The 26,875-nt window shown below is 46.2% G+C and overlaps 1 protein-coding gene across 3 annotated transcripts; it reads right to left on the bottom strand.

The window, feature by feature from the left end:
• Positions 1-796: 796 nt before the first annotated feature.
• Positions 797-26,669, bottom strand: TEX33 (testis expressed 33). Of its 3 annotated transcripts, none has more exons than XM_040407591.1 (5): positions 26,587-26,669; positions 9,117-9,388; positions 8,885-9,035; positions 6,593-6,712; positions 797-1,642 (listed from the first exon to the last, which is right to left on the bottom strand). In XM_040407591.1, the coding sequence occupies exons 1-5, from the start codon at positions 26,603-26,605 to the stop codon at positions 1,374-1,376; spliced, it is 831 nt and encodes a 276-aa protein (XP_040263525.1). In that variant the 5' UTR covers positions 26,606-26,669; the 3' UTR covers positions 797-1,373. The 3 variants fall into 3 exon arrangements, with proteins under 3 accessions (XP_040263525.1, XP_040263527.1, XP_040263526.1); XM_040407593.1 differs by having other exon boundaries at positions 1,509-1,712; XM_040407592.1 differs by lacking the exon at positions 797-1,642 and adding an exon at positions 3,830-4,616.
• Between the last annotated feature and the right edge of the window lie 206 nt (positions 26,670-26,875).

Raw genomic sequence — 26,875 nt, 5'->3', positions numbered from 1 at the left:
CCTGCCTCATGGCTGCTGTGAGTGGAGAGTTGCCTGGCACGCACAGTTCTCTCCAGTCCATTCTATGGTAGTTTAGAGAATAGCCAAATAAGCATGTTCAGCTATTTTCAGAATGCCCATAGAAGTGAATGGAGAGTGTCACTGTGAGTGGAGAGGTGGCCCCATTGTCGAGATAAATGCAGATCGCAAAGTTAGACACTTATGGCATGTCCTGTGCATGGGAATAGACCTAATGCTGCTTGGCCCAGCTCCGATTACAGCTGAATGCATGGGTTCCCAGTAGTTGGACACCCTGTGATAGTCTCAGGGAACCCTTCTATCATAAGGGTATTGGCCTGGGAACGGGAAGTATCAAGCACTTCACTAATAATATGCCATAAGATGCAGTAAGGTATTCCAGAGACTAAAAAAAGTCAATAGGACATTCTGGTCAGTCACATTCAGCCATGGGTCAGCAGTGAATGTGTAGTCAAAATGTCATCTGGAAGCTGCATAACGCTATGCACATTGGATTCTTACTACTTTACAATGGTGGCATATGAATGTATGAATATGTATGAGCCAAAATAACTGTATATTCCAACAGAGCAGTTATGGGGCACCAACCTTAAATGGGCTCTCTGGGAATGATTTCAAATGGCAGCCAGCAACCTGTCCTAGAATGTGAAAAGAACTGCTTGCCTCGGCTTCCAGAACTGCCTAGGAGGGTGTGAGTGGGCGGGCCCTCATTACACTGCTCTACAATAGATGGTAATGATGTGATCCTGCCTACAATATGCCATCATGGCTAAACAGCCTGACAGGAGCACTCACCAATATATAGTATATGCAAGTGCCAGAGTGTAGTGAGTGGCGAGTCCCTACTCCCTCACACACCCTTAGGCAACTCTGCAAGTGGAGGCAACCAGACCTCCTCACATTCTAGGACAGGTTGCTGGCAGTCTTTTGAAATCATACCCAGAGAACATTTTTATTAAATAGTCAGCTAGCATAATCTCTACATCAGCATTGTGGCCACTATTCACATTCTGTTTCGAGCAGTTCAACAGGCAGTAAGTTTACTGAAACCTCTCTATAGAGCAGGTTTTTTTTACCTATATTTATTATATCATGAACATAGCTCAATTTTCAAAATTGGCATACAGTTGCATATGTTGGGAGTTCTGCACACACATCGGGAGTATACTCCAAATGTAAATCAGCAGCATAATTTGAATGGAATCTTAGAGTTATAGTTCAGAGGTCTGTCTTGTAATGAGCCAAGCACCTGTATGCCATTTATATGACCAGGACCAGTTTTTAGCCAAATGAACATTGATGGTGGTTCCTGAAGATTGTCAGGTAATAAAGTTCTGTCTGTTTGTCTGAGACTACTAAATAGATTTATCATAGAAATCCCAAAAGTAATCCTCTTCTTTGGGTAGTGAGACTGGAGGAAGATGCACTTCTGGCTTCCCATTATTTGTCTGGTGTTTCTGTCTTCTTGGTTTCTTTGGTGGTTGTAGTGGTGGAGATGTTGGAGGAGGAACATCTTTGGGAACATTAGTCCGGATGGGGAGTGGGAAAGCACAAGATGGTTTAAGTTGGCTCTGCAGGATCTTGGCTATGGCCTTCCTTCTCATTAACATTTCAGACCAAATGGCTTACACAATAAGAATAAAAGCAGTTAGCGACATGATATCAGAAGATGATAAGTTATGAGAGTAAGATCACTGAAGAGTAAGGGAAGAAAAAACTTAATAAATAATCTGAACCCATTTACCAAGTTTATTACATAAGATTAAAAAACATTTCAAACATTTTAAATGGAGTTCCTAATTTTAAATTATATCTCTCACTGGAGATGAGCAAATGTCTTGAAAGATGTTTCTGGTCCAAATGAAATATGCTTAGAGAGAGAGAAAGTGAGAGAGAGAACACCACTTTTTTCTAGAAACTCTGAGCAGCATTGGCTGGACTACAATACTTCTCATGCATACTTTGTCTCCCTAGTCAGAAAGAGCACCCACAAGAGTACCCCCAAGGCCACTCAGCTAACCAGGGCAATTTTCACCCAGTACTCTTGTCCTTTTGAAAGGAGAATGTATTTGCATGACTCATAATACTGGGACACCCAGTAATCTTGTCCTTTTGGAAGAAGAACTGGATTGCAAATCTCATTTCCAGTGGTCATTACATGTGGGTCTTCACAAGAAATTTGGGTACGTTAGAATCCAAATTATTTGGGAAATTCGGAATGAATTTTGAACCAGTGGAAACAATTCACTCATCTCTACCTCCCTCTAACAACTAAGGGAGTTATTTATCAAACTGGTGTAAAGTAGAACTGGCTTAGTTGCCCAAAGCAACCAATTAGATTCTTCCTTTCATTTTCATTTGGTTGCTATGGACAACTAAGCCAGTTCTACTTTATATCAGTTTGATAAATGACCCCCTAAGGGTTTACTGACACCAAACTCCATATGGCACTACTGTCACAGTCATACTCGCAGATATCAGTGCTGCTGTATGAAGGAACCTCACTCAATGGCATGTTTGCCACTTTTGAAAAGTGTCACGAAGGTTGCCATTCTTTGGTGAGGTAATGGCTTTCTACATATTTATCAATGCTACTTTTTAAACTTGCAAAAATTTGCAAAACTTGCAAACTTGCAAAAAAAGTTGCAAACGCACACCAGCAAGTGAAAGGTGGAGAAGCATTTCTAGATAGTTTACAAATGCACCAAAATTATCACTTACAAGACTTTTGATAAATTTGTTGCACCCTGCACCAATCCTACATCAAAGCAAAACTCACTTACAAAAGTCACATCTTGATACATTTCCCCCATCGAGTTTAGTTGACCATACTCGCTGGTGGCTACCTGCCTTATCAATTCAGCTAATTCGGTTCTTCAGTATGGAAATCCAAAATAGAGCAGCCCAAATCAACACCCCATGAATATAACTGGAGTTGTGCTATAAATTTCTGGGGAAAATTCACAATTTCTGAAGAGAACATTGAATATATTGTATGTAATCGTTGTTAAAAAGACTACGGAGTCGGACTAAACTTGATATTCACCTCCAAAATTCTGTTTCCCTAGGGTCCCCCAATGCATAATATCATAGGTAGTGAGCGAAGTTATGAAAAATTCGATTCGGCTGCTTCACAAAGTGCATTTCTTTGTATGTAGCAGGCGCAATGACGAGGAACGGCGATCGCGATTCGCGCTGTCCCCCATCATTGTGGCATCTGAGGCTACCATTTAGGCCTTTTAAGGGTTAATCAGGGTAAAAATAAATAAAATACTCACCTTATCCATTTGCTCATGTAGAGGCCATCGCAGCCATCTTGATTGAAGACACTGCTGATGACATCATCGCGCTTGGTGTGTTGAAGTCATTCATCTCCCCGCGCAAGATTTTGTACGATATCTTCAATCAACATGGCAGCGACAGCCTCTTCACGTGCAAATGGATTAGGTGAGTATGTATTATTATTTTTTTACTGCCATTTTAGAGAAAATGTATTTATTACCACGAAGTAGGAGGAAATTAGGCTTTGTGGCCAATCAAATTTTTCCTGGAATTCGGATCAAAGTCAATTTGATATCCTGGCAGTCGGTGCCCGCCCTCTCCTGTGGGCACGGACACCGCATCTTTCTGCCTTCTGGTCCCCACCTGCTGCCGCGCTCTCTCTCCTGTCCTAGCTGGTGGCGCCAGCGCAGGCTGTGACTTCTGCAAGCTGAGGCCTGCATGTGCTGCTAGGCTTTTCTTGACTTGTCTCCTAGGGTGCAGTGCATGTGCTGGCCCTTTAAGAGTCCAAGAGTGAACGCATGCACTTTCAAATGTGTACTTAGCCAAAGGCTGATTCTCCCTGGGTATTTAAGATGTCCTCCTCAGAAGGAGGGTGTCTGAGCTTTAGGTTGTTTTGGTATTTAGTAACCAGCGTAGGTGTGCTCTAATGTCGGACTACCTGTGTACCACACTCAGCCTGACTACTGATTCTGCTGTCACATCACATGTCCTGACCTTGGGCTGTGTCTTGTTTTGCTTCTTGCCGCCTGACTGGATCTGCTATCTAGATTACATGCATACTCAGCCTGCCCTGACCTTGGTTTATATTTAGACTAACTCTTTTGCCTGATCCCTTGTGCTTCGCACTGGCATTTCTGATCACCATGGGTCAGCTTCCAAATACACCAGGACTACTCCAGGAGGTAACAGCCTGGTTGGTTCTCTGCAGTGAAGTCCAGATCTCTGTACAGGGGTTAAAAGGGTTTAGCCCAAAGTCAAATTGGTTAGTTGGCTCAGTGGGTCCATGTCCACTGTCGGTTACATATAATGTTTTTGTTGTTGATTAGGTTGGGAGATTAGTCCCTTTATGGTCAAAAACCTGAATTCATACTTGACGGTAAAGAAAACTACTAGACAAATACAATTAGAATGAGAAACAATTGTGAAACAGTGGTTGAGAAAAATTACGTCAAAGCTGAAATATGGTGCATTCATTATAAAAAGAGTCAGATTGGGAAGTTGTTTTATTGTCATGTATCACTTCTGAGTCTCCCTGGTTCTCTGCTCTACAGCCTTCTTTAGGTTGAGGTAATTAAAGTTCCTCTCATGCCACCTGCCTGGAAAAGTAGAGGACACCGGTCAGCCACAGGATCACTGCCATATTCAAAATGACGTCATGCAGAATTATCCCACTAGACTAGGCCTGTGTGTTTGCTATACCGTAGCGTATGTGGTTGCCTTTCCAATTGTCCTCACTGAAGATATCTGCAGTCCTGTGAAGGTCATGTCAATAGGGACATAGATAAACTAGAAAAACTGGAAAATTGTTTTGACCCTTTGACATTACAGTGAAAACCTGGTTCAAACAATTCAGAAGTTTTGCTGCTATCAGTACATAAAAGGTACTATTTCTACTCATCTTCACAGTCACAAATTTCACTCTATAAAAAATCCCTTATTCTCTAAACCTTCACAAATATTTATTGGTTATTTTACAATTTACCGTAATACTGTTCTGAAAATAAAATATAAAATCTGCATAAAATGACCATCTATATGTATTGTGGATAAAATAAAATGCATAAAATGACCATCTACATGTATTGTAGATAAAGTAGAGTATATCTACCTGATGGGTGGGCTAATCCAATTTTTGAGTGTATAAAGGGAACCTGTCACCGGGATTTTGTGTATAGAGTTAAGGACATGGGTTGCTAGATGGTCACTAGCACATCTGCAATACCCAGTCCCCATAGCTCTGTGTGCTTTTATTGTGTAAAAAAAAAATGATTTGATACATATGCAAATTAACCTGAGATGAGTCCTGTCCCAGAGATGAGTCAGGAACAGGACTCCCTTCAATCCAATTTTTGTATTCATGTGGGCCAAACACAATCATTTATTAAGCTGACACTTAATCAGGCACTGATTGCATCGCAACAGCTAGTAGAAAAAAACGTAGAAAAAGGTCTAAATGTAAGACAGCTAGGAAGCTGTCTTACATCTAGAACTGGCAGAGGATCAGCGCCTCTTCATAACTTCGGCAGAACCACCTGCGTCTAAAATGCCGGTCTTAATAAATGTGCCCCCATGTTTCACAATATAGACCTCAGGGGTTGTCTTTTGCCAGGCACCCTTATGTTGCTGATACAGCAACCCCCAGCAGCTGTAAGTCTGTACTGGTATTCAGAGGTGTAGCTTGAAGCTCCTGGGTCCACTATCTAAAGGGGCTGTACTCCTAAGATCAACATTTCTCACTTATCCATAGGATAGGTGATAAGTGTCTGATTGCTGGGTCCCTAGAACAATGGCCCTTATCCCGTTCCTTTTTAGTGCATCATCCTAACCCACACCCCCAACCCTCGAGTGAGGAGGTCAAATGGAGTGGCAGTCCAGCACGTTCGACCAATATTGTATTCAAACTTGTACTTATTGCGGCCATGTTGTGAAAATGAAGTGGTGGGACCCCCAGGGATCATACATTTATCACTAATCCTGTAAATATAGATAAATATAGATCTTGGGACAATACTCTTGATTGTTGATTTTAGTGGGATCACCAATAATTTTATGTGTAATGCTGATGTCTAATTCTCACCCAGTAACAGATGTAGGGGGTAGGAAGGGTCAGGAGTGTTCATGTCTATGAAGAAGTTATGAGAAATAAAGTATGACTTTATATATAAGCTCCTAAACCTGCTGGCAAAGTTTTTTTTAAGCGGTCTATTTTGTATATTCTTTTCCCCAAGGATATGAAGACGCCTAGCTCACCTACAGTAACTGCAGAGGAGACAGCTATAGATAGGTGTATTATAAATAAAAGTATAGTAGCCTAATAAAATAATATGCACACTATAGGGGGCACAGAAGTCACAGTTACATACAGGGCAAAACATTCCCTCTACCACACAAGTGGTATCCAATATTATCAAATTATAGTTGGGTACCCTGGTACAGATTAAGCATCGGGTTCCAGGAACCTCTAGTTACTTCTCTAAGCACACAAGCAGAGTATACCAGGGGCTTCAAGTTGTGTCTCTAGGCACACAAGCAAAGTCTCAAACATATTGGCTTTAACTAAAATGATACATACCTAACTCGTCGGTCCTCCTTCCATACCACTGATGAGTATTGTGTCTTTCCAGCCTTCCCTTCTCATTCACTTCTGCCGTATAGGAGTCATGCACCAAGCTATTATGTTTTATGGGCGCCCCTGCAAGAGGTATGACATCATATATTACAAGAGTGGAGAACTGATAGTGACTAGATTGGGAAGTCAGAACAGAGGTTGATTTACAACATCAGACAGCACAAGTCAGGCAAGAGACAGCTTTTCATATACTCGCTGACAAGTGGCAGCTTCGCATACACCGGCTGAGAAAATAACATTGCAAAATGTAACAAGTGAGCAATAGAAAGGAGTAACTCATCATAGGCTTTGATGCTCTGTCACCCACTGACTGGAGACAGCATGCTATCCTGATTGAAAAGAGATGGACTCTCCTGATGTTGCACCTGGTCCCTAGTGCCTGAGAGAGCCCAAAGGCAAAAAAATACAAATTTTCTTTGCATCGCAATTTTTGACACCCATAACTTTTTTATATTTCCTTTTACAGAGCTGTGTGTGGGCTTTTTTTTTTTCTGGGCAATCTGTAGTTTTATTGGTACCATTTTTGGGTATGTATGACTTTTGATCACATTTTTATTCAGTTTTTGTGGGGACAAGGTGACCAAAAAGTGGTGTATTGAGTTTTTTTTTTTCATTACGGCCTTTACCATGCAGGAAAAATATTTTTGGAGATTTTTTAGACATGGCAGTACCTATATGTAAAATTGTGAAAGGGGATTATTTGAATTTTTTATCTTTTAATTTATTTGATTTATTATTTATTTATATATTTTTTTACTTAAAAAAATTACTGCAATTTGTAGTCCCCTATAGGGACTTTTATAAACGATCTTCTGATCACTTGTACCATAGACTGCAGTACAATACTATTGCAGTCTATGTGATTCTGACAGGCTGCCTGCTAAGCACAGGCACAGTTTAGCAGGCAGTTTGCTATAGCAGTGCTGGGAGTCTTCTCAAGGCTGGTGTTCCAATCGGAGGACAGAGGGAGCCCCCTCCCTTTGTCTAACCGCAAAAGATCGACATCATCACCAATCTAGGATCACTGCCAGTGGGTGTCAGCTGTATTATAAAGCCAGTACCCAACAAGTACAGCGTGAGCTCAAAGTGTGAGCCCGCTCCATATGTTCACTACAAGGTGATGTCATACATGTATAGCAAAATGCATTAAAGGAGATGTCCTACAATCGACATGGAGCACCTATCCACAAAATAGGTAATAAATGTTTGATTGCTTGGGACTCCATTGCTAGGACCCCACAATCAGCAGAACAGAGGTTTGGAGACCCTCATTCCTTTTTACTGTATGACTGCAGTAAGGAGGAGATTGAATGGAGTGGTGGTTGAGCATGGACGCTGATCGTCCATTTAAAGTCTATGGGTGTGACCAAGATTGCCAAGCACTGTACTCAGTTATCTCTGGCAGTCCCATAGAGATGACGGAAGCGTCAGTGTGCATGCTCGATCGGCTGCTCCATTCATTTAGAGGGCCACATGGGGTACGGGTCTCAGGTTCTCGTGATCTGAAGAGGTCCCAGCGGTCAGACCCCCATTGATCTGATAGTAATTCCCTATCCTTTATGTGGGGAATAACGTGATATAACAACAATATCCCTTTAAAGCGACCGTATGGTTCAAGAAAAAAACATTCATATTAACTGGGGAACAAACAGAACACTTACCAGGTACCCTCCTTTTCATCTTTTTATTTGCATATCTGCTAATTCTCGGACTCCTCTTCTACCATCCAAAATGGCTGCACCGCTTCACAGACTACCTGATGCACCCTGTGCACTTGTTAGCCCAAGAAACTTCTTACTTGTCCAGCCCTGCCCTTGTATTGGTCAGCATTGTTCACGTGAGCAGTGCTATCCAATCCAAGGGCAGCAGGAAGTTCCTTGGGTTACCAAATACACAATATGCATTAGATAGTCTGAGAAGTGGTGCGGACAACCTGGATGACAGTAGTGCAGCCTGGGAAATGATGGATCTGCTGCAGGTAAGTGTTCTGTTTGTTCTTTAGTTAATGTGTAGTAAAGTGAGGAACCGCACTCTGTTCAAGGAATATCACCGGTGCCAATCAAGGGCTGTTAGGCCGTGTTCTTTAGTTAATGTGATTTTTTACTCCTGAACCAGAGGGTCACTTTAGGGAACAATTTTGAACATTATGAAAACACAAAATCATAAGACAAGATAAGACAAGAAGTCCAAAGAGAAGGGAAAGTTGAAGGTAGGCGACAAGAGACTGAGCAAGACCTGGGAACAGATTACTGCGGAGGCAATGTCCCAGTTCATGATAGATCCTATGTCGATAGTCCTCGATGAAACATGGTTTTATTCTCATTCTTGGTATGCAATACCCTTGGTGGCAATGTGCTCTCTCCTCCTCATTCAAACAGCTTCTTGCCTATGTGGGACAAGAAGAAAAGCTTATTTTAAAAAGTTATGGAGCAGACTTAAGAAAATGTTTCTACACCACACATCTTACCTGCTCTGGATAGATAAGCTGGGCAACCACAGAGCTGCCATACTTGTGTCTAATATTAGCTGGTATCAGGTTCATGACATCCTCCTGTTGAGCTTCTATATGACCTTCAGAGGTGTTCCTTCTTCTACCACAGTTTCCACTTTGGCTTCTCTTAGAGTGTGGATTCATCTTGTATAATTTTGCTGAGCTCATTTGAAGCTTCTCATTAGGAAGATGGACTGCATGGGAGGGTGTGGATTTTGTGGTGGGTAAAGACGGATAGCACTTGCTAACTGGAAGCAAAGGATAACCAGAGATTCCGAATTACGGTATATGAAACACTTCAATGTGTCACTTAAGGCACAAGTGAAATCTGACAATGCGGTGCCATTTAGCAATACTGTAAATGTGATGTTTTAAAAGCTTTGAGATCTAAAAGTCAAGCAATAAATAATGACATACACAGCTGCAGAACATTTTCCCTTCACTGGTAAGTGATGGACGTTTCCTGACAGAGAATGCAGCACTTCTAAACATGTCTTGAATAATAAAATGCTATTCTGTGCTGAAATGATTGTAGTCTAATGGACTGTATATGCATTCTACAATTTTTACTCAGTACATAGGGGGGGGGGGGTAACATGTAGTGATGGACGAACATCGACTAGGACAATTCGCGAATGCACGTTAGTGATCAAATATTAGCATACCGCGCATTTGCGGCGGGCCCCATTGACTTTAATGGCAGGCGAACCTGAAAAACCTTTAGGACATATTTGCAGCCACCAAATACTTACTAGAAGTGCACAAATAGTCCCACAACATGGACAGTGACATACCAGAGGGGAATCAATGGCAAAAATTCCCACAAAAAATATGTATTTTAACCAGGGGCCATTTTTATGCGTCTTAAAGGGAAACTCTCAAAAATGTGCCCTGCTGGAGCTTAGACATTTTTTATTTTAGGACCCGGGAGTACAGGCCCCAAAAATTAGGCATTCACCTGACAGAAAAGAACAAGTGATTATGTGGCTGGAGGTTCATTAGGCTGTCACTGGATAACAATTTTACTGTAGGCCAGTGGAGTACAGGCCCTAAAAATTAGGCATTCACCTGACAGAAAAGAACAAGTGATTATATGGCTGGAGGTATATTCGACGGTCACTGGATAACAATTTTACTGTAGGCCAGTGGAGTACAGGCCCCAAAAATTAGGCATTCACCTGACAGAAAAGGCCTTTTATGCCACTGTATATACAGTACATTAGACAAGGACCATTCTTTGTTCTGGGTGGTGACGGATATGTGTGGGCTGGCATGAGGAAATTCAATTACACGTGGTCGTCACAGTGTTGAATTCCTCCGAGATCCATGACTCATTCATTTTTAGAAATGTGAGGTAGTCCACACTGTCGTGAGCTAAGCGAGTTATCGGTCACGATCCCCCCTGCTGCGCTGAACGTCCTTTCGGACAGGACACTCGACGAGGGGCAAGCCAAGAGTTCCATGGCAAATTGTGCCAGCTCTGGCCACAGGTCAAGCCTGCACACCCAGTAGTCGAGAGGTTCCTTGCTTCTCAGAGCGTCCACATCGGCCGTTAACCCAATATAGTCAGTGTTCCCTGAGGTTGGATCCAGAGGGCGGCTGTCGATAGGTTGGCTGCAAGAATGATCTAATATCCAAAATGACCAACACATCTTCAAACCGCCCTCTTCTTGCAGGCACGGTAGGATTGGTATCCGCACCTGTTTCGCTGTGGGTGGAAATTCCTCTGCCAGCGCCCGCAACATCAGAATGCAGCATCTCTCGCAGCAAGGCCTGAAAATGCTGCATTCTGACAGCCCTCTGTGATGCTGGTAACATGTCTGCCATTTTGTGTTTGTACCGGGGGTCTCAGTACCTTGCCACCCAGTACTGGTCCTTGCCCTTTATGCTTTTTATACAGGGGTCCCTCTTCAAACACTGGAGCATGAAGGCCCTCATTTGCACTAAATTGGAAGCGGTGGAGCGCCCTGGCTCTTGCTCATCGCCCAGGAGAATGTCGTCCTCGGTCTCCTCCCCCCAGCCACAGACAACACCAGTGATCCCCTCAAAGCCTGCTCTTCTTGCTCCTCCTCCTCCCCCCAGCCACCATTCTCCTCTGACTACTCTTCAGACTCCTGCTGACTTGTCTCAGATGGAGTAGCCCCCCCCCCTGGGAATTCATTCAGCATTGCGACTTCCTTATCTTCCAGCTCCTGCACCTCGACGGCTTGATCAATGAAATGACGCAATGCATGCTCCAGAAAGAAGGTGTAAGGTACAATGTCACTGATGGTACCCTGGCTGCGACTGACCAGTTTGGTGATCTCATCAAATGGCTGCAGAAGTCTGCATGCGTCGTGCATGAGCAGTCACTGACGCGGTGAAAAGAAACCAAGCTCCCAGAACCTGTCCTGCTGCATAGTTCGTAGAAGTATTCGTTAACGACACGTTGCTGCTGGAGCAGCCTATAAAGCATATACAAGGTGGAGTCCCAGCGCGTCGGGGCTGTCACAAATCAAACATCTGACGGGCAAGTGGTGTCCTGGAACCCGGGGTATTTGGCAACGAATCGCTGCACGACTAAGTTCAGGATGTGTGCCATGAATGGCACGTGTGTCATTTTGCCCTGTTTCAGCGCGCTCAGCAGATTGGCACCGTTGTCGCACACCACTTTACCAACTGTCAAATTGAGTGGGGTTAGCCACTGATCGGCCTGTGACCACAGAGCTGAAAGTAGTGCAGGACTGGTGTGGCTCTTGGCTTCCAGGCACAACAGCCGCAGCACAGCATGGCAACGTCTCACCTGGGATGTCGAATAGTTTCTGGGGAGCTTGGGGGTGCAGTGGAAGAGGCAGTAGCAGTGGAAAAGGAGGAGTCAGCCGAGGAGGAGACGGAGGATGGAGTAGGAGGAGGAGAAGAAGAGGCAGGCCTGTATGCAATCCGTGGCGGTAACACCAAATCCACACAGGTGCAACGGGTTACATGCTTAACAGCCGTCAGAAGGTTCACCCAGTGGGCAGTAAAAGTTATATACCTTCCCTGCCCGTGTTTGCTTGACCTTGTGTCTGTGGTCAGATGTATCTTGGCACCGACACTGTGTGCCAGAGAAATATTCACTTGCGCTAAACATGGCCATGTAGCTCTGGGATGCCCTTCTGGGAGAAATAGTTCTTTCCGGGTACTTTCCATTGAGGTGTGTCAATGGACACAAATTTTCTAAAGTCCTCCGAGTCCACCAGTTTATAGGGCAGTAGTTGGCGGGCTAGCAATTCCGACAAGCCAGCGGTCAGCCGTTGTGTAAGAGTGTTATCCGGCGTCTTCAACTTTTTACGCTCGAACATTTGGGCCACGGAAGCCTGCCTTCTACCAGATGAACTCGACGACGGCACGGTGGAAGGTGGAGTGGAGGACAAGTGGGAGGAGAGAAAAGAATGAGAAGAGGCAGGAAGTGGAGTGACGGGAGTGTGGCTTCGTGGGTTCTAACGGTGTTGCTCCCACTGGGCTCGGTGATGGGAGGGCAGGTGCCTTCTTAAGGCGCTCGTCCCTAGGTGAGTGTTGGGCTTACCGCGACGTATGCGTTGGCAGCACAGGTTGCAGATGTCAGCAGCTGACACGTTGAATATTTGGTGGAAGCAGGTATATCAATCCCCTAATCAGTATTTTGTGGAAGTAGGTGTATCGCAGGCCTCAATCAATATTTTGTGAAAGCAGGTATATCTCACCCCTCAATCAGTATTTTGTGGAAGCAGGTGTATCGCAGGCATCAATTAATATTTGGTGGAAGCTGGTATATCAAACCCCTTAATCAGTATTTTGTGGAAGCAGGTGTATGGCAGGCCTCAATTAATATTTGGAGGAAGCAAGTATATCAATCCCCTTTATCTGTATTTTGTGGAAGCAGGTATATAGAACCCCTTGATCAATATTTTGTGTAAGCAGGTATATCGCAACCCTCAATCTGCATTTTGTGGAAGCAGGTATATCAAACCCCTTATTCAGTATTTTGTGAAAGCAGGTACAGTATATCGCAACTCTCAATCAGTATTTTGTGGAAGCAGGTATATCAAACCCCTTAATCAGTATTTTGTGAAAGCAGATATATAACACCCCTTAATCAGTATTTTGTGGAAGCAGGTATATAGAAACCCTTAATTAATATTTGGTGGAAGCAGGTATATCGCATCCCTCAATCTGTATTTTGTGGAACAGGTATATCAAACCCCTTAATCAGTATTTTGTGGAAGCAGGTATATTGCACTCCTCAATCAGTATTTTGTGGAAACAGGTATATCAATCCCCTTAATCAGTATTTTGTGGAAGCAGGTGTATTGCAAGCCTCAATCAATATTTGGTGGAAGCAGGTATATAAAAAACCCTTAATCTGTTTTTTGTGGAAGCAGGTATTTCGCACCCCTCAATCAGTATTTTGCGAAAGGAGGTATATAGAACCCCTTAATTAATATTTGGTGGAAGCAGGTATATCGCACCCCTCAATCAGTATTTTGTGGAAGTAGGTATATCGCAGGCCTCAATCAATATTTGGTGGAAGCAGGTATATCAAACCCCTTAATCAGTATTTTGTGGGAGCAGGTAAATCACTCCCCTCAATCAGTTTTTTTTGGGGGGACAACAGGTATATCTCACCTGTTGCAAATAGTTATTCCAATAGCGTTTGTCCCTCTATATAGCTGCGGTATCGCAGCAGAACTGCACACAACTGCTGCACAATACAAATGCACTATAATATACTTTCTATGTTAGAAAGTATATTATAAGGATATCACACCCCTCAGTATATCACACCTATCGCTAGTACACCTATACCAGTCCTTGAAAGGACTTTTGTGGCCCTATTAGCTAGCGTTTGGTGTCTCTAACAGTCTGTCCCTGCTCCACAAAGCAACCTCTTCCTACACTGGCAAAACACAGATTTTAAAATGGCTGCCAGATCGGGTTCTGTTATAGGGTGGGGGTGTGTCCATGTGCTGAAACGTCTCAATTGGCTGTCCCGTTCCACCTAATGTGTGTGTCATGGGTCAAAGTTCGGCGCAATGCAAAAGAATATGGCACCGGCGGACATCGCCATATGTTCGCTTGTTCGGCGAATCGCGAATGTGCAAAGTTCGCCACGAAATGACTGCCGGGCGAACCACAAGGCCATCTTTAGTAACGTGCAATAAATGATGTCCCAAGGAACATCATGATAACAAACTGTTACTATTTCCTTTGTATTTTGCAGGCATTTTCCATAGATAATCAGTAAATATCCCTATATATACGTTTTAAATGGTCACTGAGTTTTCAAAAATCTTTTGATGTCATAGATATATATGAAAAGTTTTGATTGGTGACGGTTTGAGAGCTGTAATCCCCACCGATCACTAAGACAAAGACAGAGAAGCGCTCGCATATCGTGCTTTCCCCCCAAGCTGAGGGACATGGCCTTTATAGAAAGTCTATGGTCCCATCTTGATTCCATTCTCTGCAGTTAGGAGAGAGTGATATGCAAGCGCTTCTCTCTCCTCATTTTATGGATCAGTGGGGGTCTCAGCACTCAGACCTTCACCAATCAAAACTTTTGATATGTCTCTCTACATATCAGAAGTTTTTTTGAAAACTCGTTGACCCTTTACATTTTTTAGATTTCTGGAAAACCATAAACTGCATTTAGAGGGGTTGTCCTATTACAAGAACTCAAGAACTTATCCCTTAGGGGATATGTGTCTGATCAGAGGGGGATGCGACTGCTGGTGCTGGGGTTCCAGCTGACCACAAGAACAGAGGCAAATCCCCCATTTGAGTACAAGTACTCAGCTATTTTTGTCAGCCCCATAGAATGTAATGGAATCACAGCACACATGCTTGTCATCTACTCTATTCAAACAAGGAAACATGGACCCCCATTCTCGTAATCATCAGGGGCCCCAGCAATCAGACCCCCATTGATCAGACACTTATCCCCTATTATGTGGATAGAGGATAAGTTGTTGTATTGGGACAACCCCTTTAAAGGCGCAAGCAAATTCCAGCAGGATGCACATGCTTGCCTCCCATACTATGGTCTCATCTGATTCTGCAGCTATGAATGAGCCAACCCAGCTCTACATATTTTTAAAAGTATTCATTTCTCTTTGGTTGCCTTACAACCTGGAATTATTATTATTATATTTTTTTTGGGGGGGGGGGGGGTGATCACTTTGTCACTCTGAAGGTGCAAAACATTTTCTCCTGTGCCACAAACAACAATTAAGACAAAAAAAGAGGACTTTAATGTGCATAAGCAGGGGGAGGGGGGCAGCTGGGGAACATGCCCCGGGAGAAGAGGCTGGGGGGCACACCAACCAGGTGGTTTATTTCCATGATGAGCCGTCTGCTCTCTGCTTTACCATTCTGCTGGTCTCCAGCGCTTCCCAGCAGTCCACACATCGTGCTGCTGACTGTGGGAGGAGCTGTCAAAGCCCGGGAATCAGCCTCCTGCACAGCCAGCAGCATGATGTGTGTGGGAGCACGTTGTGCTGCTGCTGGAGAATGCAGTATGTGCCTCATCATCAGGGAAGCAGGGAAGTATTTGTGTTTTTTTTAATGGAGCTGGAGAGGGCACTAGGGGTCAAAGGGGGGCACAAGGAAGACATAACTACAGTGAGAGGCCACAAGGAAGACATAACTACTGTGAAGGGGCATAACTACTGTGAAGGGGCACAAAAGTGGGCATAACTACTGTGAATGGGCATAAAGGTGGGCATAACTACTGTGAAGGGGCACAAAGATGGGCATAACTACGGTGAAGGGTCAAAAAGGTGGGCATAACTACTGTGAAGGGAACACAAGGAGGACATAACTACTGTGATGGGGCACAAAGGTGGGCATAACTACTGTGAAGCGGCACAAAGGTGGGCATAACTACTGTGATGGGGCACAAAGGCGGGCATATTTACTGTGAAAGGGCACAACGGTGGGCATAACTACTATAAAAAGGGTAAAAAGGTGGGTATAACTACTGTGAAGGGGCTACAAGGTGGGCATAACTACTGAGAGGGGGCACAATGTGGGCATTAGTACTGTGTGCTAGCACTAAGGGTAAATGCCCTAGATTACCTTGTTATACATTGGGATAGCTCGGTCTTACAGGGCAGCACAGAGCCCCCCTGCTGAGGATTTCAAACGGGCAGCTACCATCCCTTCCTTATGTGATTATTCCTTTTGCTCTGGATCTTGTTCAGGATCCAGTGGACATCTTGCAGACACACCAGCGACTTCCTGGTGTTCAAAAGCGGCGAGGGGTGTCTTTGGGGGCGCAATGCTGAAACCTTGTTCCAGGTGCGGGAAAGACTACCTACACCTCTGTGCATAAGTTTTCAACCCTTGAAATTCTGTACTTTGAGTACCCACCTAAGTTTTTTGGAGTAGGTCTCTATTAGCTTAACACATCTAGGTACTGAGATTTTTGTCCATTCTTCATGGTAAAACAACTCCTTCACGCTAGATGGGCTGCATTGGTGTACAGCGGTCTCAAGTTATGCCACAGATTCTCTGCATGTTTGTCTTGCTGCGGCCGGTTCCCATTATAGTGAATGGGACTGGGCCGGACTTCCGGCAGCACACATCTTTTTTTGCCGGAACAACCTGCCGGAAAAGCTTGCCGCGAGTGTGAAAGTAGCCTAAGGCACCCGATCTCCAGTTCCAGTGCCAAGTTACTCCAGTTTTTTGCACAACCCCTCCACTACCAGAATCAGTTTGCAACTTTTAAAAAAGTTGAAATGATAAATCTGGAGTGAAGATAATTAATGTAGCTAATAACACCCAGTTTCCCACCCACTTTTCAAAACTAGACTGAGTAGTACAAAACAACAAAAAGTTGCAATTTTTTTTGTGCAAGTAGGCCCTAAACATTGTAAAAGCCCTATTTTGCATCTTTTGAGCCAGAATTCTGAAGTGCAGGGTTTGATATATTACCCACATAGCATTGCATGATGGTCACAATTTTCACGGATGCCGACTGTGTTCATTCCGCATTTTGCTGAATGGAATGGCCGGCCCCTAATAGAACAGTCTCATCCTTGCCCGTTATGTGGACAATAATTGGACATGTTCTATTTATTTGAGGAACAGCTATGCAGACATATGGACATGGAATGCACACAGAGTCATTTCCGTTACTTTGCGGCCACATTGAAGTGAATGGTTCCACATATGGGCAGCAAGAAAAAAATGGAACACGCACGGAGAAAAAATACGTTTGCGTGCATAAGCCCCTAGTCTCATCTAAAAACCTTCTTCCATGTGTTTGGGGTGTCTGCCACAATGTACCTATAGCCGCGGGTGCCGGCTCTGACGGGGGTGCCAGCAGGCCCAGAAGCAATGAGCTCCATCAATACAGATGGAAGCGCTCATTGCTGAAGCGCTGACTCCCCTGACCCAGTCCCACATACTGCGGCAGGGCAGGGAGCGGAGCGCATAGTTCCCTGCCCCGCCGCCGATCACCGCCATAGGCTTCAGGCCTAGTAGGCCTGAAGCCTATGCGGTAGTGAAATCCCGGCGCAGGCGCGCGTGATGACGTCATCGCGCGTGCCTGTGCCGGGACTCAGCAGCACAGTGTCGGGACTCTGCAAGCAAGCGCAGTTAAGTATTTAGCTTTTAGGGTTTCCTTCTTTTTTTTTTTTTTTTCTTTTATGTGCCAACTTTGGGGGGAGATGAGGGGGCCGGGGTGCACAGAGGAGGTGTGGGGGCAAACTTTTATTTTATATTATAATGTGGCAACTTTGGGGGACATGAGGGGGCCGAGGTGGACAGAGGATGTGTGGGGGCAAACTTTTATTTTATTTTATAATGTGGCAACTTTGGGGGACATGAGGGGGGTGCACACAGGAGGACGTGGGGGGAATATGGTGGGATACTGTGTGGCACAGTGGGGGGGGGGGCAATTTATTATGGGAGGGATACTACTGTGTGGGGGGGCAGCGTGGGGGACACAACTGTGTGGGGGGCAGGGTGAGGGACACTACTGTGTTGGGGGCAGCGTGGGGGACACTACTGTATGGAGGCAGTGTGGGAGACACTACTGTGTGGGGGCAGCGTGGGGGACACTACTGTGTGGAGGCCAGCGTGGGGGACACTACTGTGTGGGGGACAGTGTGGGGGAAATTACTGTGTGGGGGACACTACTGTGTGGGGGGCAGCGTGGGGGAAATTACTGTGTGGGGGACACTATTGTATGGGGGCAGTGTGGGGGACACTACTGTGTGGGGGCAGTGTGGGGGGACTACTGTGTGGGGGGCAGTGTGGGGGAAATTACTGTGTGGGGGGCACTACTGTGTGGGGGGCAGCATGGGGGCATTGCTATTGGGGAGGCACTGTAGAGGCCAGTCTATTATTTCTGGGGACACTATAGAGGGATTATTACCTGGAGCACAATATAGGGTGTTATTATTATTACTGGGGGCATTCTAGGGGACGTTATAGCTGCTGTGGACACTATAGGAACATTTGGGGTCATTTATCAAACTGGTGTAAAGTAGAACTGACTTAGTTGCCCATAGCAACCAATCAGATTCCACCTTTTATTTTTGACAGCTCTTTTTGGAAATCCAGTTCTACTTTACACCAGTTTGATAAAGGACTCCAATTATGTCTATTAGGGTAACTATTTTTTCAGCAGTATAGTACCTGGGGCATTGGGGGCACAATGGGCACAGGTATTGGGGGTGGCAGCAGGATGACACTGTGGGGGCACCAGGATGGAGAGGTTGATGGAAAAATTTAGAAATCTAACGTGTCTGTGTTACAAACTCTGTAGAGACGAGATGCGGCTGAAAGAATTTCTCCTCTCAACGGAGGAGAAGAGGAAAGAGAAGGTCTACATGACAGGAGATGTCCCTGGATGTAAGAGGTATGTGGTCAAGTATTGGGGCGGGGGGGGGGGGGGGGCCAGAGAAATGACCCGCCCCGGGTGCCAAACACCCTGGGCACACCACTGGTACACAGTAATATCCCTATAGTGCCCTCAGTAGTGTCCTTCCACTGCCTCCAGTAATGTCCCCCACTGCCTCCAGTAATGTCCCCCACTGCCCCCAGTAATGTCACTTACTCCCCCCAGTAATGTCCTTCCACTGCCTCGGTAATATCCCCCACTGCCCCCAGTAATGTCCCCCACTGCCCCCAGTAATGTCCCCCACTGCCCCCAGTCTTCATTCACATGTAACAGGCCCCATCGGAGCTGGGCCCCATCAAAGCGCTCATCTCAGCTGCAGGATCCAGTATCTGTCAGGCCCAGTATCAGGCCCATTTATTTTGGGGGCTCACCATACAGATACATTCAAATATTACCTGCTCACACAGCAGCAAGATGCTACCAGATGATTGAATATGGGGGTCCCTGCAGAAATTTTGAGAAGGTAGGTTCTGGAGAAAATGGGACACTGGTAGCTTTCCTCTATACCTAGAAGTCATCTCAGCTCTGATCGTGTCTATAATACTAAACTGGGGAGTTTATTTAATAATCTATCAAGTTTTTTTATAAGAACATAGGCTGGTTCAGGTGCTGTGCATTGAATATATGTCTGTAGTGCAGTGAGTCTACTGTGTTATGTGCCACTTGTGCAGGAAGTGGGAGACTAGGGGCCCACCTCGCTCAGGGGCCTACCGGGGGATTCACCTGTATCCCTGTGGGACAGTCCGAGACTGATCAGGCCCCAGCGCTCCCCTACTAATACTATTCACAAATAAAGCGGATGGGCAGAGCCTGACTGATGTTAGTCAGGCTCTATTTACCCGCAATTCTGAGAGGATTTTATCCTCTGTTTAAGCTCTAATATGGGTGCAAGCTCTACACTAGATAGTAAATTCTGAATTTTTTGTTTACTGGATGACATCTAATGGTTGTACCACCCAAAAAAATTCCTGCGAGCAACACTGTTTAAGGCCAGAAAGACTATTGCCCTCTGATGGATAGCAATCATAGCACCAAATACTCTTGACACAAAGGCAGGCCCTGATTAATAACATCTTACCTTTTGAGAAGGTAATATACCAGAACTGGAAATGCCCACAGAAGTTTCAGAAGGTGTGGTCCTCCTGGTGTGCATCTGCAGACACTTTAGTCCCTGTGGATGACTGAGTAAGGCTACTTGACTATCGTATTGTCAATTCGTTCACCCTTCCAATACCCCCTTTCCAAATAAGACACAACACAAAAGGTGGATTTTATTGGCCACAGCAGCCATTTTATTAACATAAATAACATAAATATTAAATAACCCCGTACCCAAGGCCTTCCCACTTGAAGGCCTGCCTCCAGAACCTAAACCCAACCTAAAGCCTGTTACCAATCACGGGGGGAGTTCTTGGAGCCCCGCAAATCTGACGGGTAACTGCCCCGCCCCTCCTTTTAAATTACCTCTAGTCGTTAAACGCCAGCTCAGAGGCAGAACTGGTAACCCTGGGCAACAACGAGGGCAGATACCCGCCATACGCCACTCCATAAACCAATCCCTGGGCAGTCCAGAGCCTCTTTTGGCTCCCTCCCCACCACGCCAAAGCCACCATAACCACTAACTCCAAGGACCCCCCACCGCCCACGACCCAACGGGGAGACATACCTCATCCCCTTGCGTCCCGCCACCCCCGAAAAAGCCACCTCAATCCCGTCCTGCAATCCTACACACCACAGATCAATACCTACCGCATTAAGGTGCACCCCATCACTCCTCCAAAACGCCCCCTCCCCCGCCTCAAGCTCCCTGTGCCTCACTACAACACCACCATTCCTCGCCACAAAACGACCCACCGTCCTATTGACCTTAATCCGTGCCTTGTTCAGCCGTTCCACCGACCTGGCCTCCCTCCAATGCTTACTCGGCACAATGTCAGACCAAACTGTCACTATATCCGGGAACTGCGCCCAAAGCCGAAGCAGGTCGAATTTTATATCTTTTATTAACTCCCTGCACGGACGCACACCCAAATCGTTACCTCCCACATGCAACACTAAAACCCCCGGAGAAGTATCTAATCTCACAAACCTGTGGAATTCTGGTAACACCCTACTCCACCGCATGCCCCTCTACCCCAACCACCTAATCACTGCTACCTCCCTCGGAAAACGTAGCTGCCTTCCATCCGGCCTGACATCCGCCCGCAATGCCCCCTAAAAAACATAGGAGTGGCCCATAATCCAGACCAGACAAGCCGCACCACCTGCAAAATACAAAAAACACAAAGTCAACAACTAGAAGTCCCCCCTCCCCCGACCTGACTCCTCCCCCCAAACCAACTGTATTCATAACAACGCCGGCCTAACGTACGACCGAAATCGAATGGACTCCCAACGACCAATCCGACGAATAACATCATCCCCAAACCCCTACGGGCCGCCTCAGTAGCCGCCCCAATACAGAATGAATGACTCCCAAAAAGCGAGGGGTCCTTCCCCATTCTTTTCAAACACCCTCTTAAAACAGCCATGAACTGAAAATGCGACAAGAATGATCCATCTTCGTGCACCAACAACGAGACAAAGCATCCGCAATAGAATTTTCCACCCCAGGAACATGGGCCGCTACAATCCAAGCATTCAAAGGATAAACCGACCAGAACTAGATGCTGCAGCAAGCGCACAACCGGTGGAGATGATGACGAAAGTTGATTAATGGCCTCCACCACCCCCAGATTGTCGCAATGGAAGCACACTTTTTTATTCCGGAAAAAATCCCCCCAAATAACTACCGCCACCACAATGGGGAAGAGCTCCAACAACACCAGATTTTTTACCCAACCCTCATCCCTCCATTGCGCTGGCCACTGCCCCACCCACCACCGGCCCTGCAAATAAGCCCCGAAACCATACCCCCTGCCGCGTCCGTAACCAAGTCTAGGTCCGCTGCCCCATCACCTCCGCCATCCACAACAAACGCCCATTATATGATTCCAAAAAGGACGCCCACACCCCCAAATCATCCCGCAGCTCACGATGTAGCCAATCTTCTACAAAAATTCTGCCCCATGGGCATGATACGGCATGCAAAATTGAGCTTTCCCAACAATGACTGAACCTCCTGCAACCGCAACTTTTTACGCCCGCATGCCGCCGCCAGGACCTGCCTTAAGTCCTCCACCTTATCCTCAGGCAACCTACACTCCATCGCCACCGTGTCAATAACTATCCCCAAAAAACTCAGCACGGTAGTAGGGCCCTCCGTTTTAGTAGATGCCAAGGGAACCCCAAAACTGTGCACCATAACCTTAAAAGAGCGTAACATAACTGAACAACCATTCGACTTCGGCGGGCCGATAAACAAAAAATCATCGAAATAATGGATGATGGACCCCCATCCCGACCACTCGCGAACTACCCATTCCAAAAACGTACTGAACGACTCAAAATACGCACACGAAACCGAACAACCCATGGGTAAGCACCTATCAACAAAAAACGCCCCCTCCCAAAAACAACCCAGTAAATGCTGACACTTCGGGTGCACAGGCAAAAGATGAAAAGCCGCCTCAATATCCACCTTAGCTAAAAGAGATCCCCGCCCATACTCTCTAACCCAACGAACTGCCTCGTCAAAGGAAGTGTAAACCACTGAACACAACTCCGGCGCAATCCCGTCATTAACCGAACCACCTTTCGGAAAGGAAAGGTGATGGATAAGATAAAATTTGTTAGGCTCCCTCTTTGGCACCACCCCCAATGGCGACACCCTTAACTCCGGCATCGGCCGTTCCCTAAAGGGACCTGCCATGCGACCCAACTCCACTTCCTTCCGCAATTTTTCCGACACCACCCCCGGAAACTCTGCCGCCGACCTCAAGTTCCTCCCCCCTTTTTCAACACCGCCCTCCACAAACGAAATACGAAAACCCTCCTTAAAACCCGCCAGAAGGAACTCCGCCGCCGCATTCGGATATCTATTTAGAAATGGCACCATCTCGGCCACCCGAATTGGCGTCCGCCCCTTTTCCCGCTGCATCCCCCCCAACTCTTCCCGTTTGCGTCCCCTGAAGCACCTCTGTGCCCTGTGACTCCCCCCCCACGAGGAACATTCGTGCTTAAACTTGCACCTGTCCCCATATTTGCATCCCCCTTCATTGAACAAGAAACATAACCCCTTTTGAGAGGCCACCGAGCGCTCTGATTGCCCGGAACTCCTGGCTACTCCCTGAAAGGACTGCCCTGCCCTACTCGGAGCCATCACCCGCATCCACAATCCAATGTCCTTGTGGTCCCAACGGATGCTCGTACGTACCGCCTTCCTTTGCCTAAACTGCTCATCGTACCGAAGCCATCCCTGGCCCCCGTATACCCGGTACGCCTCCCCCACCGCATCCAGGTAACAAAACAGCGCAGAACAGTTCTCAGGCGCCTTCTCCCCAATCACACTAGCCAGGATCACAAACGCTTGCAACCAGTTGGAAAACGTCCGCGGAATCAGCCGATGCCGCCGTTTTTCCTCCTCCTCCTTCTTCTCTTCCCCTCGGTCCCTATCCAAATTAAATCTCTCCAGTGGGAGTAACGAGAATATATCCAGCACAGGGCCGCCATCTTGACCCCGCCGTTCCACCAGACTTGCCTGCCGCACCATCCCACGCCGGGCATGCTCACCCCCGCCTGGGGCAGCTGCTGATCCTGGTCCTGCATCCCTGCCGCCTGCTGCTAAAGAGGAGACGTCCGGCCTCCCCTTCTCCGGGTCCCGCCTTGCAGTAGGATTCCTCCCGGCACGCGCACACCGGGCCACGGAGCTCCGGTCCCTGGAGGGGCTCCTGATCCGGCGCCGAACCCGCGGGGTCTCTTCCAGGCTGAGGCGCGCCGGAGGCCTGGTCCTCCGTGGCCGGCGACAGGGGGAAGCTGTGGCACCTGCCTCCCCTGACCCCTGCTGAAATCCCTGGATGGCCTCCTCCAACCAGTCCGCCCCTCTGCTCACCGTCGCAGCCCGAAGCTGCACCAACAGCGCTTCAACGTCCGACATCGGGACCGCCACAAACAGGTACCGGGAACAGTCACTGGGGTTTTTAGCAGGCTGCTCGCTTCTCTGTCTCCCCAAAATGGCACCTTTTCCCACCCCAACAACCCCTATATAACACCTAAACCTCCTCCCCTAAAACACTGCTCCTTCCTGCCCCCCTATTAACCCTATGCTCGCCTACCCTCACTATCACTCCCTCCAATCGTAGTCATGCCTGGCCTTCCCCCAGGCTTCCAGCCGCAGGTCCGGCCAGCACTTTCACATCTGCATTGTAATCCTCCAGCAGAGGGTCTCAAAACCAGAATGAAATGAATCTGTGTCATTTAATACATCCAGATACATCTGTTTCAAGTCAATGGGCGCCGGATCCGTTTTGTTTCGCAAACTGGAGACAAAACCGCAGCTTGTAGTGGTTTGCGTCCGGCACCAAAACGTAACAAAACTGAACAGTTGCATACTGATCAGTTTTGTCCCCATTGACAATGAATGGGGACAAAACTGAACCCAGATGTAAAAGTAGCCTCAGGCTGATTCTAACCTCTCCCCTCTCCTTTTTTGTTCCACCATTACCCATCTAGGCAATAATGATACTTCTAATTATCACTCATATCATTTTAAAGCGACCGTCCAGTTTAAGAAAAAAATTCACATAAACTGGGGAATGAACAGAACACTTACCTGGCACCCTCCTTTTCATCTTTGTGGCTACAAATCCGTCAATTCAAGATCCAAATCCAAGATGGCCGCACCGCTTCTCAGACTGTCTGATGCATACTGTGCATTTGGTAGCCCAAGACACTTCCTGCTGCCTTTGGATTGGCCAGCACTGCTCACATGAACAGTGCTGACCAATCCAAGAGCCAGGCTAGACAAGTAGGAAGTGTCTTGGGCTACCGATACACAGTGTGTATCAGATAGGATGAGAAGTGGCGTGGCCATCTTGGAGGGCAAAAGAAGAGCCAGAGAATTAGCAGATCTGCTGATAAAAAGGAAAAAGAGGGTACCAGGTAGGGGTTCTTTTCGTTCTTTAGTTTTAACAGTCACAGATGCCAATGCCGATTATTCTGACTCCCCCATGAACCATGTGCCCTAAAGTGATAGGCTAACATTATACGATATGTCTAAGATGTCTCTTTGTGCACTGTCCGAGGTGACCAATTTGCTGTATCATTTTGTAGCTGCTGTCTTAGGGCCCATGAACACGACCGTTGTGCCGGCTGTGCCCGTATTGTGGCCCGCATACACTCATTAGACTTGCATACACAATTTTTTTTTGCGGTGCGGACCGTCTGATACGGATCGCAGACCCTATTCAAGTGAATGGGTCCGCACACGGTCAGTGGCCGTACATTGCGGATCGCAATTTGCGGTCCGCAACACGGGCATGGCCAGCACATGAGTCCTTATTGTAAGTTACGGAAATCCATTAAAGGGGTTGTCTCACTTCAGCAAATGGAATTTATCATGTAGAAGAGGTTAATAAAAGGCACTTACTAATGTATTGTGATTGTCCATATTGCCTCCTTTGCTGGCTGGATTCATTTTTCCATCACATTACATACTGTTCGTTCCCAGGGGTTAGGACCTACAATCCAGTATCGGTGGTCATGCTTGCACACTGTAGGAAAAACCGCCAGCCTCTCTGGTGGCCAGCCACATTATATCTGTGCTGCAGTGGTGGCCAGAACCCCTGGGAATGAGCAGTGTATAATGAGATGGCAAAAATGACTCCAGCCTGAAAAGGAGGCAATATGGACAATCACAATACATTAGTGAGTGTCTTGTATTAACTTTCTGTACATAATAAATGCCATTTGCTTTAGGGCTCATGCACACGAACGTATTTTCTTTCCGTGTCCGTTCGGGTTTTTTGTGGACTGTATGCAGAACCATTCATTTCAATGGGTCTGCAAAAAAACAGAAGTTATTCCGTTTCCTTGTGTCCGTTCCGCAAAAAAATAGAACATGTCCTATTATTGTCCGCATAATGGACAAGGATAGGGCTGTTCTATTAGGGGCCAGCTCTTCCGTTCCGCAACATACGGAATGCACACGGATGTCATCCGTATTTTTTGCGCATCCATGTTTTGCGGACTGCAAAATACATACGGTCGTGTGCATGAGCCCTAAGTGAGACAACCCCTTTAATAAACCAAATAAAAAAGAGGGGTGTATATTGAAGACATTTTTAATTGATTCGTTATAAAAACCACAGTATCCCTACGAGCATACACAAATCCAGTAGACCACGGATAGACACATGGCATCTGAAATATTAATACAAGGATTCTTGGCGGTATAGACTGAACAAATCTGGTACTTTGAAGACTGTAACAGGTGGAGACATGCATACCCAATTTACTTTTATAGAGAACCTTTACATGAAGCTATTTGTGTGAGCGAATGTACTTGTTCGTGAGTGGTTCAGATAGCATTACAACTCAATCACGCATAGGCTTTCCTACTGAGACAAGAGAGGGACAGTATGATCCAGAGTCTTATCTCACCTGAGCTTTTAGACTCCATCGAAGACGTCTGTAGACATTCAGCACAATGCTCATTCTCTTTTGCCCTTTAAGCTTGTTGCTAGGAAACCATTTTGTTGTGGTTGTTACGGCAAAAAGGACAGAACAGGAATGAATGTCGGTGAGAGCACAATTCTCTCAGTTACCTCTAGATGGCGCTGCCTCATAGCAGGAAAAGGCAGAGTCATTCATCAACTGCTCATAGACCTCAAGAAGATTGTTCTGGGAATTGTAACCCCAAACTTTATTAAAAGTTAAGTCGCTTTTAATA

This window comes from Bufo bufo, chromosome 9, assembly GCF_905171765.1.
Source record: "Bufo bufo chromosome 9, aBufBuf1.1, whole genome shotgun sequence".
Classification (NCBI taxonomy): Eukaryota; Metazoa; Chordata; class Amphibia; order Anura; family Bufonidae; genus Bufo; species Bufo bufo.
The sequence above is the reverse complement of the archived record's forward strand: the minus strand, read 5'-3'. Positions and strand labels throughout refer to the sequence as shown.

What these genes read in the sequence shown, in the direction of transcription:
- TEX33 (XM_040407591.1), bottom strand. An exon ending in AGCTTATCTATCCAGAGCAG is followed by an intron (nt 9,036 to 9,116) that starts GTAAGATGTGTG and finishes TGTCCCACATAG; the next exon opens with GCAAGAAGCTGTTTGAATGA. An exon ending in CCGCAGTAATCTGTTCCCAG is followed by an intron (nt 6,713 to 8,884) that starts GTCTTGCTCAGT and finishes TACCTCTTGCAG; the next exon opens with GGGCGCCCATAAAACATAAT.